General features: G+C 47.0%; 1 protein-coding gene across 1 annotated transcript; it reads right to left on the bottom strand.

The window, feature by feature from the left end:
* Positions 1-2767: 2767 nt before the first annotated feature.
* Positions 2768-13652, bottom strand: LOC116762773 (E3 ubiquitin-protein ligase makorin-1-like). Its single transcript, XM_032650173.1, has 8 exons — positions 13533-13652; positions 8031-8150; positions 7586-7848; positions 5377-5480; positions 5037-5209; positions 4803-4913; positions 3154-3289; positions 2768-2905 (listed from the first exon to the last, which is right to left on the bottom strand). Exons 1-8 carry the CDS (start codon positions 13601-13603, stop codon positions 2768-2770), a joined length of 1116 nt encoding a protein of 371 aa, XP_032506064.1. The 5' UTR covers positions 13604-13652.
* Between the last annotated feature and the right edge of the window lie 1165 nt (positions 13653-14817).

Raw genomic sequence — 14817 nt, 5'->3', positions numbered from 1 at the left:
GTTGTTTATGAGGGACCAAGAGTGCCTCCAATTCCCAGCGTTTTGATTTAAGGAAATCTGCTGGAGGAGGCAGGCTTCCAGCGAAGGGAGGGACCATAGCAGAGGATAGGAATAAAGGCAGAGGGGAGAAGAGCCCCACAGCACCCCATAAACCCTCCTTTGGGTGTCAGCTTGTATTTCCATCCTCCCAGCTTCTGCTGCCATGCACACATCCACTCAATCAATAAATCTTTACTGAGCACCTAGCGCTCAGGATGCAGGGAACAAAATAAATACCTTTGCCCTCATTGTTGCTGACCCTCAATTGAGGAGAGACAGACAACTAAGTAAGTAAACAGTAGAATGTTTGTTTGTGATAAGTGCTTTCAAGGATATAGCAGGGAAGGGAGATAGAGTGAGGTAGTTTTAAATAGGTGGTCAGGCAAGAGTGCACTTGCTGGGGAGTAACAGGAGAGGTAACCAGACCAGATCTTGTGAGGCCTTGACATCATAGAGAGGAATTTGTCTTTCACCCTGAATAGTATGGGAAGCCATAGGCATATTTTGAACTGGATCTGATTTCCATTAGAGCCAAATTTTTTATTTTTTCCAAAATGATTTCAAGGGAGGGACTTCCCTGGTGGTCCAGTGGTTAAGAATCCATCTTGCAATGCAGGGGATGCCGGTTCGATCCCTGGTTGGGGAACTAAGATCCCACATGCCACAGGACACCTAAGCCCGCGTGCCACAACTACTGAGCCCGCACACCACAACTAGAGAACCCGTGTACTGCAGCTACAGAGCTCATGAGCTCTGGAGCCCATGCACCACAACTAGAGAGAAGCCCACACACTGCAAGGAAGAGGCTGTGCATCGCAACAAAAGATCCCGCGTGCTGCAACTAAGACCTGATGCAGCCAAAAAATAAAATAAAAATTTTTTAAAATGATTTTAAGGGCTTCGCAGTGGTTGAGAGTCCGCCTGCCGATGCAGGGGACACGGGTTCGTGCCCCGGTCCAGGAAGATCCCATATGCCGCAGAGTGGCTGGGCCCGTGAGCCATGGCCACTGAGCCTGCGCGTCTGGAGCCTGTGCTCCGCAACGGGAGAGGCCACAACGGTGAGAGGCCCGCATACCGCAAAAAAAAAAAAGAGATTTTAAGAGAGCTATTGGAAAAGACTACAGAGTATTTTTTAAATCAGTGGTCCCCCAAATTTTTGTCACCAGGGACCGGTTTCACGGAAGACAAATTTTCCACGGATGGGGGTGGGGGTGGGGTGGGTGGTTTGGGGATGACTCAAGCGCATTACATTTATTGTGCACTTTATTTCTATTATTATTACACTGTAATATATCATGAAACAATGATACAACTCACCATAATGCAGAATCAGTGGGAGCCCTGAGCTTGTTTTCCTGCAACTAGATGGTCCCATCTGGGGGTGACGGGAAACAGTGACACCGAAGTGTGTTGCTTATGTCCAGTCTACTCCGTAAGGTGCAGCTTCATCGTCACTTGCCACTCACTGATAGAGTTTTGATATGAGTCTGCAAGCAGTTGATTTATTATGGTCTCTGTGCAGTCAAACCCCTCTGCTATTGATAATCTATATTTTCAGCTGCTCCCCAGCGCTAGCATCACCACCTCAGCTCCACCTCAGAACACTAGGCATTAGATTCTCATAAGGAGCGCGCAACCTAGATCCCTCGCATGCGCAGTTCACAGTAGGGTTCGATCCCCTCTGAGAATGTAATGCCACCGCTGATCTGGCAGGAGGCGGAGCTCAGGCGGTAATGTGAGCCATGGGGAGCGGCTGTAAACACAGATGAAGCTTCGCTCACCGCTCACCGCTCACCTCCTGCTCTGCGGCCTGGTTCCTAACAGGCCACGGACTGGTATCGGTCCGTGGCCCGGGGGTTGGGGACCTCTGTCTTAGATAGTGCCTGCTTTGCAAAGGGCAAAAGAGTAGGAAATAAGTTTCTTCCAGGAACCTCTATCTCAGTTTATCAGTTCTAACTTCATAGGAGATGGTTTTGGTCTTCAAAAGACCAAATGATGTTGGGGGCAAAGGGGTGGAGGCCCTGATAAGTAGTGGGCGAGGCCAAGAATGCTAAACAGCCTTCAATGCCCTGCCCATCCTCAACTCCAGCCTTATCGTGGTGGCTCTGGTTCATGCCCACCAAGGTCTGCATTCTAGCCAATGGGAAGAAGAATAGGGAGAAAACTTCCAAGTGTGGTTCTTGAACCACACTTGGAATCCACAAGGATTCCGAGGGGGAATCCTTGAGACCCTTTATAATACCTACAAGGATTCCATTATGGAATATATATATATTCCATTATAATACCTACATTATTTGCCCTTTCTGTTCTCATTCTCTTATGAGCATAAAGTGAAGTTTTCCAAAGGCTAAGTGACAGGTGATATTGCAACAGATTAAATGCAGAAGAAACCCTTGGTGGGGGTAGGGGTGAGGGTGCACCTGGGCTATAAGCAGACACTCTTCAGACACCAGCAGTGATGGCTTAAGTGCACTTTATTGGTTTTCTTTCAGAATCCTTCTACAAAAGAGTAAAGTTAAAAACCAAGTCCCTGGCAAGAGGGTGAGAACCCTTCCTCTTTCCCGAGAGCCATCCCCCCTCCCCATGTTCCCCAGCTGTGTCACTGCTGCAGTTCGTGGGTGTGGGGTACTTGCTACTTTCATCCCCCACCAAGCTCCAAAGGGAAAAGACCTACCACCTGGCAACCCCTGCCCCTCAGCCCCATCCCCCCACACGTTGATCCTGGTTACAGGAGGCAGTGGTAAGAACTGTTGGGGTCCAGGAGGAGTTCTGAACCCCAGAAGGCCATGGTCAGGGCACAGTCCATGAAGAACACTTCCTCCTCTGGCTCGGTGCCCCCTAGGAACGCTGTTTTGCCCACCACCTGAGAGTAGAAAAAGAAATCAGTGAAAACCCCTCAGCTTCGACCCCAGTTGTACGTGGTACAGGGGAATCAAGGCTGACACATAAGGTTAGGCAGGTTGTACGTAGCACAAAGGTACCACATCTAAGCAGGCACCATTAATGTCATAGACATCATACATAGGTTTTACATTTATCACAGACATTTATTATAAACCATGGCCAGCAGCCTCCCCGACCCCTTATCCCTGCTGTTACCACCTCACTCACAGAGGCCAGCTGCATACTCCCGGGCCAGGGAGAATCAGAAGTCAGGGCCTTATCTGGGAGCTGGTGCAGGTAAATGCAGTCCGACTTGAAGGGGCAGCGGCCATTCCCCCGCATGAAGAACCGGCATCGAATCTGGCTATGAGAGGGCAGAAGGATAGAAGACCATCACCTTCAAGCCCAGTTGCGCCAGGAACAAGGGGCACTCAAGGCCGACATGTAATGTTGGGTAGGTTATACACAGCACAAAAGCACCACCACATCTATCCTGGCACCTCTAGGGTCACATAGACAAGTGTAGATGTTATATTTATTACAATTATTTCCCAGCAGATGGCAGTAAAGTGTCTTAAGTGGTACCTTTCTCTTAATTCCCACAAAGTCTGTTTGGGGCAGCAGTGGCCCTGGGAATCTCCTTTCCTTCTCTGAACTAAGTTTCAGTAATACCACCAAAGGAGGAGGGAGAGCAGTTAACCCTACAATGTGTCTCTGTAACCAGGTTAGAACAATGCCCTCTTCTGAGGGGTGGTCTTATGATTTGGTAACTGCTAGCTAATGAAATTAAGAAGTTTCCCACTTCTGAGATTTCAAATTTCATTCTGTGAAAGGTCAGATACAGGAAGGGTTTGTGGGCAACTTGTGATCTGCTTAAGTAGGAACAGCTTTTTCTTGCACAGAAAGATGGACGAGAGGGAGAAAAAGATAAAGCGCATATTTATAGCCTTTTTCCTTTTTCCTGCATCATCACCTCTCTGCTTGACTCCAACGCAGTTGAGTCTTTCCCACTTCCTGCAGTCCCAGTGTGAATGGAGGATCCCGCTGACCACCAAGCTGGAAGCCTGGGAATCCCTCTAAAATGACTGTCCCTCTTCCTCTTCCTACCATTTGACCAAACCTAGCATCAGGAACCCCTCCATCCAGATAGCATCCAAAACCACCCCACTCAACCTGACCAGATTCTCCATCAGTCTCCCTCACTCAGCTCTCACGTGATAGTACCAGTCCTGTGGCCGTCCATCTGGAAACATTAATCATCTTACAATTTCCTTTCAACCTCATGGTCAATTGGCTACCCAGGTATGGCCCTTCTTCCTCTCAAGTCAATATCCTCCCCATGGTTCCTTCTAGTCCATGCTAGGAGTCACAATGTCTGGGTTCAAACCCACTTCCTTACTTAAGCCCCATAGACCTTGCCTCACTTTCTCCTTCTACAGCGTGGTAACAGTAAGAGTCTCTACTTCCATGGTGGCTTGTGGGATCTTAGTTCCCCGACCAGGGATAGAACCTGGGGCCCCGTCAGTGAGCGTGCCAAGTCCTAACCACTGGACTGCCGAGGAATTCCTATACTTTCTTGCTTTAAAAAAAAATCAGAAATAAAAGCCAAGCAGGGCTTCCCATCATGCTGAGAGAACCAGAGTTTCCCTGTGTGGATCCTGAGCCAGGCTAGAAGAGAAACTTGGCCTTGACTGTCTCAGTCACTCACTATTATTCACTGGGCTTTCTGAAATAGTGGAAATAGCTCACACCCTCACCTGCTGTCTTGGTCACTCTGCACTTCCAGGATTTGGGGGATGCCATGCTGGGAACCACGGCTGAGAGGGACTGCTTCCCCTCTTTCCTAACCTGAGTCATGCTCCCCCTGCCAGACTCACCTGGTCCGAGCCTTGAAGTTCCTGATGAGTTGTTCCTTCTTAGGTCCCTTGCTCACCCAGAATTTGCAGGGGATGATGTAGCTGGAAGGGACACGGCACTGGGGACAGGCCCTGCGAGGTGGGATGGGGTGGGAGGTGGGAAAGGAGTAGTCACAAGCCCATCGGCCTGTCTCTGAGCCCACCCCTCTGTGGGACCTTTCCCTCCCTCCCTGCTGGCCCCTGCATGACACTGACTTGATGACACCCAGCGGGAAGTCCCCTCGGCTCTTCCGCCAGGTACGCAGGCAGCCCAGGCAGTGGGGGTGGCTGCAGTTGGGCAGGATGCCAAAAATCCGCTTGGCCTCTGGCTTGTCCCACACCTTGTCCATGCAGATGCCACACACGATGTCCCGACTGTCCTGCACCCTCTGTAGCCACAGGCAGGGTCAGAGTACATCCTCCCTTCAGCCCCCCCCGCCCCCCCCCACACACTGTCACCCCAAATACGGCCCCAGGGAACACAGAGCCCTCCTCCAGCAGGTATGGGCATCCCAGAGGTCCAGCATGGCATCCTCTTCCCCTCCCCTTCCACTACCTGCTGCACCTCCAGGTCCAGGCTTTGAAGTGGGGCCAGGAGCTCCTGGACAGGGTCTGACATAGGCTGAGGCTTTGGGAAGTAGCTGTGATCACCATCAGCAGCTGTTGGGGAAAACTGGATCCATTCATTCATTTACTCATTCATGTGGTATCTCCTAAGCGTCTGCTGCATGCAAGGCCCTGAGGGTGTGTAAAGTTCTGTCCACCAGTAGTTCAGAGTCTAGTCAGAATTATGTCTCTAACACAACTGTTTAGACCTGTGCTACTCAATACGATAGCCACCTGCCACATGTGGCTATCAAGCACCTGGAATGGAGCTAGTCTGAATTCAGATGTGTCATAAGTGTAAAATACACATGAGATTTTGAAGCTGAATACCAAAAAGTCTCTAAAATGTTTCATTATTAACTTTTTATATTAATTACATATTGAAATGATATTGATATGTAATTTTTGATATATTGGGTTAAATATTAAAATTAATTTCACCTGTTTCTTTTTCCTTTTTTTAAAATGAGGCTGCTAGAAAAATTTTAATTACATGCGTGAATTGTAAAATGGTGCGACCACTTTGGAAAAGAGTTTGGTGGTTCCTCAAAATATTAAACATAGGGTTAACATATGATCCAGTAACTCCACTCCTAGGTATATACCCAAGAGAAATGAAAATATACATCCGCACAAAAATTTGTACATAAGTGCTCATAGCAACATTATTCATAATAGTCAAAAAGCAAAAACAACCCAAGTATCCATCAACTGGTGAAAGAATAAAACAAAATGTGGTATATATCCATACACTGGGATATTATTTGGAAATGAAGTACTTCTATATGCTGCAACATGAATAAATCTAGAAAATATTATACTAAATAAAAGAAGCCAGACACAAAAAGGCCATATATTGTATGATTCCATTTATATGAAATGTCCAGAAGAGGCAAATCCATAGAGCCAGAAAATAGATTAGTGTTTACCAATGGCTGGGAGGGGTTGTGGATGGAGAGTGATTGCTAATGGGCTTCTTTTTGGGGTAATGAAAACCTTCTAGAATTAAATAGTGCTACAAATAAGAACCTACTGTATAGCACAGGGAACTCTACTCAGTACTCTGTAACTACCTATATGGGAAAAGAATCTAAAAGAGCGTGGATATATGTATATGTATAACTGATTCACTTTGCTGTACAACAGAAACTAACACAACATTGCAAATCAACTCTACTCCAATAAAAATTAATTTAAAAAAACAGTGCTAATGTTTGTACAACTCTGAATATACTGTATTACATTGAATCGTACACTTTAAGTTGGTGAATTTTTTGGTTGTGAATTATATCTCAGTAAAGTAGATACAAAAAATTCCATATGTTATATGGAATCTAAAAAAAAAAAAAGATTCTGAAGAACCTAGGGGCAGGACAGGAATGAAGACGCAGACATAGAGAATGGACTTGAGGACACGGGGAGGGGGAAGGGTAAGCTGGGACAAAGTGAGAGAGTGGCATGGACATATATACACTACCAAATGTAAAACAGATAGCTAGTGGGAAGCAGCCGCATAGCACAGGGAGATCAGCTCTGTGCTTTGTGTCCACCTAGAGCGGTGGGATGGGGAGGGTGGGAGGGAGACGCAAGAGGGAGGAGGTATGGGGATATATGTCTATGTATAGCTGATTCACTTTGTTATACAGCAGAAACTAACACACCATTGTAAAGCGATTATACTCCAATAAAGATGTTAAGGAAAAAAATTCCATATGTAACATATTTCTGTTGGACAGCACTGAATTACAGCAATAATTTAAAAAATAACTACTAATATTTAGTGTTTACTCTGTGCCAGGTACTGTGCTATGCACATCACATATACGAACTCATCAAGACCCTGTGAGTAGGTGCTATTATCAGTGCCCTTTAGCAGATGAGGCAGTTGAGACTCAGAGAGGTTAAGTGACTTGTTCAAGGTCACACAGTTCCTAAGTGGTGGAGCCAGCATTTGAAACTAGGTGGTTTGACTCCACAGGCACCATGGTATTCTGCTTCTAGAACACAGAGAGCAACAGAGCCAGAGGAAATTTTCCCTCTGGCTGGGAATGTTGAGGAGGGAGGGGGCAGAAGGAAATATAAACCTTGCTCAGAGACAGAGCAGGGACCCTGGTCTCAGATCTCACTTGTGCCCACCTGCAGTACCCCTGATGACTCACATGCTAGGGACAGGGACTTCCAGGAGCTGCCACCAATGTCCTCAGCCTTGCTGAACAACTCCTCCAGGCCAGGCTCCATGCCCTGGTAGGCCCCGGCCCAACCCCATCCGGCAGTCACAGAGGGCAGGTAGGAGGGCTCGGAGCCCCTGCGGGTCAGTCCCTGCAGGGGCCCTGACAGGGTGATGTGTGGCTCCGAATGGCGGCGGCCCCACTCAAGGTGGTGGGGAGGCTGCAGATGGCAGGGAGGCTGCAGGTGCCGGTAGCTGTCGTGAGGAAGAGAAGGGTAAGGAGAAAGGGATAGCTCCTCCACGGCTCAGAGCTAGCTCAGCCTAGTACTTGGAGCTGAGGGCAGAGGGGCTCTGGGAAGATGCATGGTCCATGAAGAATGATTCCTCCCTCCCGAGTCTCCCAGCCCGCTCCCCACTTGAGGAGAAGAGGCACTTACCTGCATCCATCTCCGTGGAAGCAGAAGCCTCGCTGGAAATATCTGCAGACCTGGGATGCCTTCTGGTCCTGAGCGAAGCAGCGGTTGGACCCCCAGTGACAGGCCCCTCGGTCAAAGTTCCTAAGAGATCATCTGAATCATGCCCAGCCCCATTTTAGTTCCTGCCTTTGTCATCCTTCTAGAAAGAGGCTGTGTGACATGAAGACTCAGGCTCCAGGCTTGGTCCTGTGTTCAAATCCTGACTCCGCTTGATAAGCCTGGGTGGTAATTCAATTTCCCTAAAGCTTGGTTTCCTCCCCCTTAAACATGAGGGTAACAATGCCTCCTGTTACCTCAGGGCTGTCGTGAAGGTTTTTTTTAGATTTCGCACAATGCACATAGCAGGTGCTCAGTAAATTATAGTGATTCCTATTACTTTCTCCAAGCACAGAGTCTGGTGGGCTCTGGATTCAGAATTCTGGGTTCAGATTCCAGAACCAGGGCCTGCTCTATGGGCACAGACCTGTGTAGTCACGCAGGGGCCCCACGCTTGCTTCAATGTTCTGCCATTGCTGTCTTGAAATTATTAAAATTTTGAACAAGGGACGCTGATTTTCTTTTTGTGCTGGGTCCCACAAATTATATAGCCAGTTCTGCATGGTACCACTACTTCTTGGTTGTATGAGCTTGGACAAACTTTCCATGCCTCAGTTTCTTCATTTGTAAGTTATCAGTACTTAATTTAGGGGATGATGTAAAACGTAAATGAGATATTGTATGTAAAGTATAGTTATCCCTTGGTATCCGTGCGAGGTTGGTTCCAGAACCTCCATGGACACCAAAATCCGTGGATGCTTGAGTCCCTTATATAAAATGGCATAGGGACTTCCCTGGTGGTCCAGTGTTTTTAAGACACCGTGCTTCCACTGCAGGGGGCACAGATTCAATCTCTGGTCAGAGAACTAAGATCCCGAATGCCACGTGGCCCAGCCAAGAAATAGAAAAAATAAAAATAAATAAATAAAAAATTTAAAAAAGGGGCTTCCCTGGTGGCACAGTGGTTGAGAGTCCGCCTCAACCTCAACCGGGTTCGTGCCCCAGTCTGGGAAGATCCCACATGCCATGGAGCGGCTAGGCCCATGAGCCATGGCCGCTGAGCCTGTGCGTCCGGAGCCTGTGCTTCGCAACGAGAGAGGCCACAACAGTGAGAGGCCCGCGTACCGCAAATTAAATAAAAATAAAATGGCATAGTATTTGCATATAACCTATGCATATGCTCCTGTATACTTTAAATTATCTCTAGATCACTTATACCACCTAATACAATGTAAATACTATGTAAATATTTGCTGGTACACAGCAAATTCAAGTTTTGCTTTTTGGAAATTTCTGGGATTTTTTTCCCAAATATTTCGATCTGCAGTTGGTTTAATCCACGGATATGGAACCTACAGATACACATGGCCAGCTATACCTGGCACATAGCAAGCCCTCAATAAATATTAGCTGTTCTTATCCCTCTGCTGTCATCATTATAATCATCATCGTCACCACTACTACAAGGACATTTGAGGGTCAGCCTGTGAGGTGAGAAGGGTGGGAGGAGGTCAAGTTGGGCCAACATTTATTGAGAATCTACTATGTGTCCAGGTCTGATCCAGGGCTCTGGGGACCTCTGCTCTTGTGTGCTTCCCTGCCAGGAGTGGGAATAAGCCCACATGTGAAGTGGCCAGGGCAGCAGGGACGGGGACAGAGGCCAGACTCTTGTCCCAAGAGAACACAGACTGCCAGCTGATGCTGGAGGTCTGCCATAGAGTGGCCCCCACCATTCTCCAGAGAATTTCCAAGAGAGGCCCTGGCAGAGAAGCAGGTGGAGGAAGGGCAGGATGGGTGACAGACACCCAGTCTTGTTGGTGAAGGTACCAGATCGTCAGGCACATGGTCCTTATTACAATGACTATTATTATATTATTACATAACATAATACTTATAATAACTGTAGTTGTTATTATGTTATTTTTATGGAAGCTGTTGTGAGGGCCAGGAAGGTAATATAAGATCATTAAACGGTAACTTTTGATTTTAATTCAGACCACTACGTCATTTTTGGTTTAATTCAGAAGAAATTCAAAGAATTGAGTGCCCCTGATATAACAAATAACCTTTCATTTCCATTTGCTTATTTATGTGAACAAGATTTCTCAGTGCTTCCATTCATAAATATTAATTCCTTGGTGGCGCAGTGGCTGAGAGTCCGCCTGCTGATGCAGGGGACACGGGTTCTTGCCCCAGTCCGGGAAGATCCCACATGCCGCGGAGCGGCTGGGCCTGTGAGCCATGGCCGCTGGGCCTGTGCGTCCAGAGCCTGTGCTCCGCGATGGGAGAGGCCACAACAGTGAGAGGCCCGTGTACCGCAAAAAAAAAAAAAAAAAAAAAAAAGAAATAGAAATTGATGTTGATAACACAACATTGTAAATCAGTTATACCCCAATAAAAATTTTTAAAAATAAAATTGAACTAACACACCATTGTAAAGCAATTATACCCCAATAAAGATGTTTAAAAAAAAAAATAAATAAAAAAATAAAATTGAATAACAGACAACCCTCGCCCCCCAAAAAGAGGAACTGATGTTGAATCCTGTCTTATTCTAGCAATAAGTAATGTTTATCCACGGATACATGAGCTTTTTTTGGTGGGGGGGAAGCAACAATCTCATCTAAATTTTGTAGTGAAAATTTTGTTATTTAGTAATTAACTGTTAAAGTGTGTAGGGAGTTCCCTGGCAATCTAGTGTTTGGGACTCAGCACTTTCACTGCCAGGGCCTGGGTTCGATCCCTGGTGAAGGAAATAAGATCCTGCAAGCCTATGGCATGGCCAAAAAAAAAAAAAAAAACTGTGTAATTTATTTCTCTTGATCAGTTGAGTACTACTAATAACTAAATCTAGAAAAAAGTCATATTTCTGTTTCACAAATATTTTTGCTGCAGGAACAGATAATATCGTGATCAGTGAAAGACTTCTGAGAAGAAAAATATTTGTATTGGTAAAATTCTGTGGGAGAAGTAGAATAGGTATTCAAGGAGAAAAGGAGTTATGTAAAACTGTAAAGAGCCTGCTTTTATATACTTTTAAATGGATGACAGTATATGTTAAATCTCTCTGGTATTTAGATGCCACTGGATGCATGAAAAGAATAATGTACTTAATCAAATCCACCCTGCTCACCTGCCATTGCTGCTCAGCTGCCCACACAGCAAGTTCATTGGCAGGTCCCAAAGCAAACAGCCCGAAATACCTTCGCCTGAAATTCTGCACAGAGCTACAGCCAGCCCCAGCCCAGTACCCCATGGTGACTTTCAATCATTCTCACTGCCTGGCTTGGAAAAATTGAGGGACTCCTGCAGGAAGATTGAGGGCAAATTCTTGTGAGCTTTGTGTTCAAAGCTGAGAGCTTTGAACACATCCCTCAAAATCTTGCCTGAAGTGCCAGTCTTGGAGAAGATTCAGAAATGGTAAAAAGCATTTGATTTAGTGATGTAACTACTCTAAAAACATCTTTTAAAACTCTCTTTTGGAATTAAAAAAGAATAATTGTATTATTTTAAAGTGGGACTATGTAGAATACATTAGAAATTTAACCTTTGCAACAATTTACGTTATGATGAATACCATTAGATAACTGGGAGTGTGGAGGGGACACATGTTTTTTCAAATTTCTTTTAGGTTTATAGAAGATGCCTGGCCTGGTATGTTTCTGCTCCCAATTATAACATGAGGAGTAGATAGGAAGAGGCTGCAGTGGGGGAGGGACCAGATCAGTGGTGACAGCCAAAGTTAGGGAGGATAGAAGGTGGATGGAGGTTGGGGTGAGGTGGAAATGACAGTCACTGGAGAAAGAGTGGGTGACCTGAGAGGAGGAGCCTCTCACCCCCTAGAGGAGGAGCCAGTGGCCCTCAAAGGAAGGGCTTGAAAGCCTCCTGTCTCCAGTCCCCAAAGCTTCGCTTTCCCTAAAGACCACCAATGAAGCTGACCTCCAGGACTGCCTAAGAGGCCACCATACTAGCTCCTTCACAAGCTGAGAGATCCAGCAACAGAGCTCTCCCAGCATGTCTAGAGGTGCTCTTAGACCATCAGACGAGCCATAGCAACAGGAGCTAGGGGCTTTGTGATCAAATTGATTTGAGAAACTCCTCCTTCTATATTTTTTTAGAGTCATGTTGTATATTGCTTACCATACATGAACATATTAAATGCTCTGATAAGTCCTGCCCTCCACCCACACAGCCTTAACATACCAATAAAACACATTTTGTTTGGGGTACTGGCAAATTAGTTCATTTAATCCTCAAAACAAGCCTTAAAAGTCAGGAGTCATCTTTTGTTTTCAAAATCTGAGGCTCAGAGAGGTCAAGTAACTGGCCTGGGACTCGGAACAAGAGTTAGGACTATAACCCAGGTGTCCTCACTCAGCACAATACTTCTCTAGTTAACCAAGATTGACTTGTCAGGGGTGAGGGCTGCTGGATTTGGGGAATTTCTTAAGCCAAATTCTGAGGCCAAGGGTTGGGGACAGAACAGCCAGAAGTCACCGGTAATCCAGGCCTGGGGAGGCAGCAAAAGCAGCTGGGTGGCTGGGAGGCCAGAGCAGTGGACCCCTGAGCAGTGATCAGGACTGGCCTGTTGGGTGAACACAGGGTGTGCAGAGGAGAAGAGCAGGGATGAGGAAGGTGCAACCTGCCAAGTGAGCCCCCTGACCAAGATTCTTAAAACTTGAGGGCCAAACTTAGTCTAGCATGCCACATTCCTTCTTGAGCTTTGGGCAGGACCAGGAACAACTGAAAATCTCCTTTAGTAAATGTCCATCTTCTTTTTTTGCCTTCCTCTTGCTGCCAGATTGCCTTTCTTCCCAGCCTGGGAAAACCATTTCACACTGAGATCCTAAGGTCTACAATGATCCCTCCTTTACCCAAGATTCAGTTCTCTCTGGGGAACTCATCTCTTCCATCTGTTGGCAAAATGAATCTGTGCTAAGGTATGACTGCCTGATGGAAGGCCTAGTGAGCTAGCATACCCAAAAGAATGACTCTCTAATGGTGTAATGTTCAACCTGAAGTGTTTCCATTCACACACTTATGAACACCTGGCACCAGGCTACATACTGGGGCTACAAAGATAACCAGAGGACCAGATCCCACTGCAGGGAGCTGTATAGTATTTCTGGGCAGAGAAACATTTGTTGAGTTGAAGAGAAAAAAGGCAAATGGGGAATCTCTGCCCTAAATGGTCAGACCCTGAGCTAGCCCTGACTTATCCTCTGTCTGGCCTCAGTTTCCTCCTCTGAACCTTGAGGGGTGAGAGATAGTCTCCAGACACTTCCAGCGTTGGGTTGGGGGCTAGGAAGCCCCTTTTCCCACCTGATGCACCCCAAATTCTTAAAGACTGAGCTTTCAGTGGACAGACAGAACCCCAAAGAATTTTCTCCCACTTCCCCTGTGTTCTCCCAAAACCCAGGCCCCTACCTGTGTGGTCGCTGGGAGCGGGTCCTGCTCGCTCCACCTCGGCTGCTGCCATCCGGCTCCGCAGGGTCCATCCCAGCTGTGGCCCCTAATGAGAATCAGGCAGGGCTGCTCTGGTGCTCCTTTATCCCTCTCTCTCCGGGCAGGGCCAAAGGGAGGAGGGGCTGCGCAGGCAGGCCCACCTCTCCCCATGGCCCTCCGCCTGCAGGAGGAGGGATGGACGGTGAAGCAGGATGGCTGGAAGGCTAGGAGGCTGGGGGCTCCAAATGCCCTGTCCAGGCTACAGAATGTGGGTGGGGTGGGGCATGAAGGCCTTAAGGGATCCCTAGATGATTACTGGAGGAAACTGGGGGGATGGTTTAAGGACTTTAAGGGCCTCAGCAAGGGCCACCATAAGAGGTGGCCAGGAGGGGGCTTGTCTGAGGCTCTGTCTAATGAGGAAACTCCAGATTAGATGAGAGCATATAAGGCAGTCAGAGCCTCTCCTGGGCAGCATAAATGGCTGTTGGATTTGTAGCTTGCATCGTGGAGAACAATTGGACTGGGCCCATTGACGATGGGGAGTGAGGAGAAGGGGGGACTGTGAGCTCTAAGAGCCCTTCCTAACACCCCCTCAATTCATATCTTAATCCTCCAAAGCCCATGTACTCTCCACTAGACTGCAGTGCCCCATGTGGGAGGTAAGTTGGGAAAGTTAAAAAGACGAAATAAGAGGAATTTACTTAAAAGTTAAAGGAGAGATTTTTAAATTGAATTTAATCAACTTCCTATATTTATCAGTAAATTGAGACACTAGTTTGGGAAACGAATTGTCTTGGACATCTTTGTTATTTCCTTAACTTTTGCTGGATCAAAATTATTTTTTATTTATTTTTAAAATTTATTTTATTTTTGGCTGTGCTGGGTCTTTGTTGCTGCACGCGGGCTGTCTCTAGTTGCAGTGAGCAGGGGCTACTCTTTGTTGCGGTGCATGGGCTTCTCATTGCGGTGGCTTCTCTTGTTGCAGAGCTTGGGCTCTAGGTGTGCGGGCTTCAGTAGTTGTGGCACAGGGGCTCAGCACTTGTGGCTCGCAGGCTCTGGAGCGCAGGCTCAGTAGTTGTGGCACATGGGGCTTAGTTGCTCCGCAGCACGTGGGATCTTCCCAGACCAGGGCTCGAACCTGTGTCCCCTGCATTGGCAGGTGGATTCTTAACCACTGCGCCACCAGGGAAGCCCTGGATCAAAATTATTTAAAAAAAATTTTTTATAGGTGCTGCCAATCAGCCCTCTGTGGTGGCTGTGCCAGATT

This window comes from Phocoena sinus, chromosome 11 (genome assembly GCF_008692025.1).
Source record: "Phocoena sinus isolate mPhoSin1 chromosome 11, mPhoSin1.pri, whole genome shotgun sequence".
Lineage (NCBI taxonomy): Eukaryota > Metazoa > Chordata > Mammalia > Artiodactyla > Phocoenidae > Phocoena > Phocoena sinus.
This window is presented reverse-complemented; position numbering and strand designations above follow the sequence as displayed.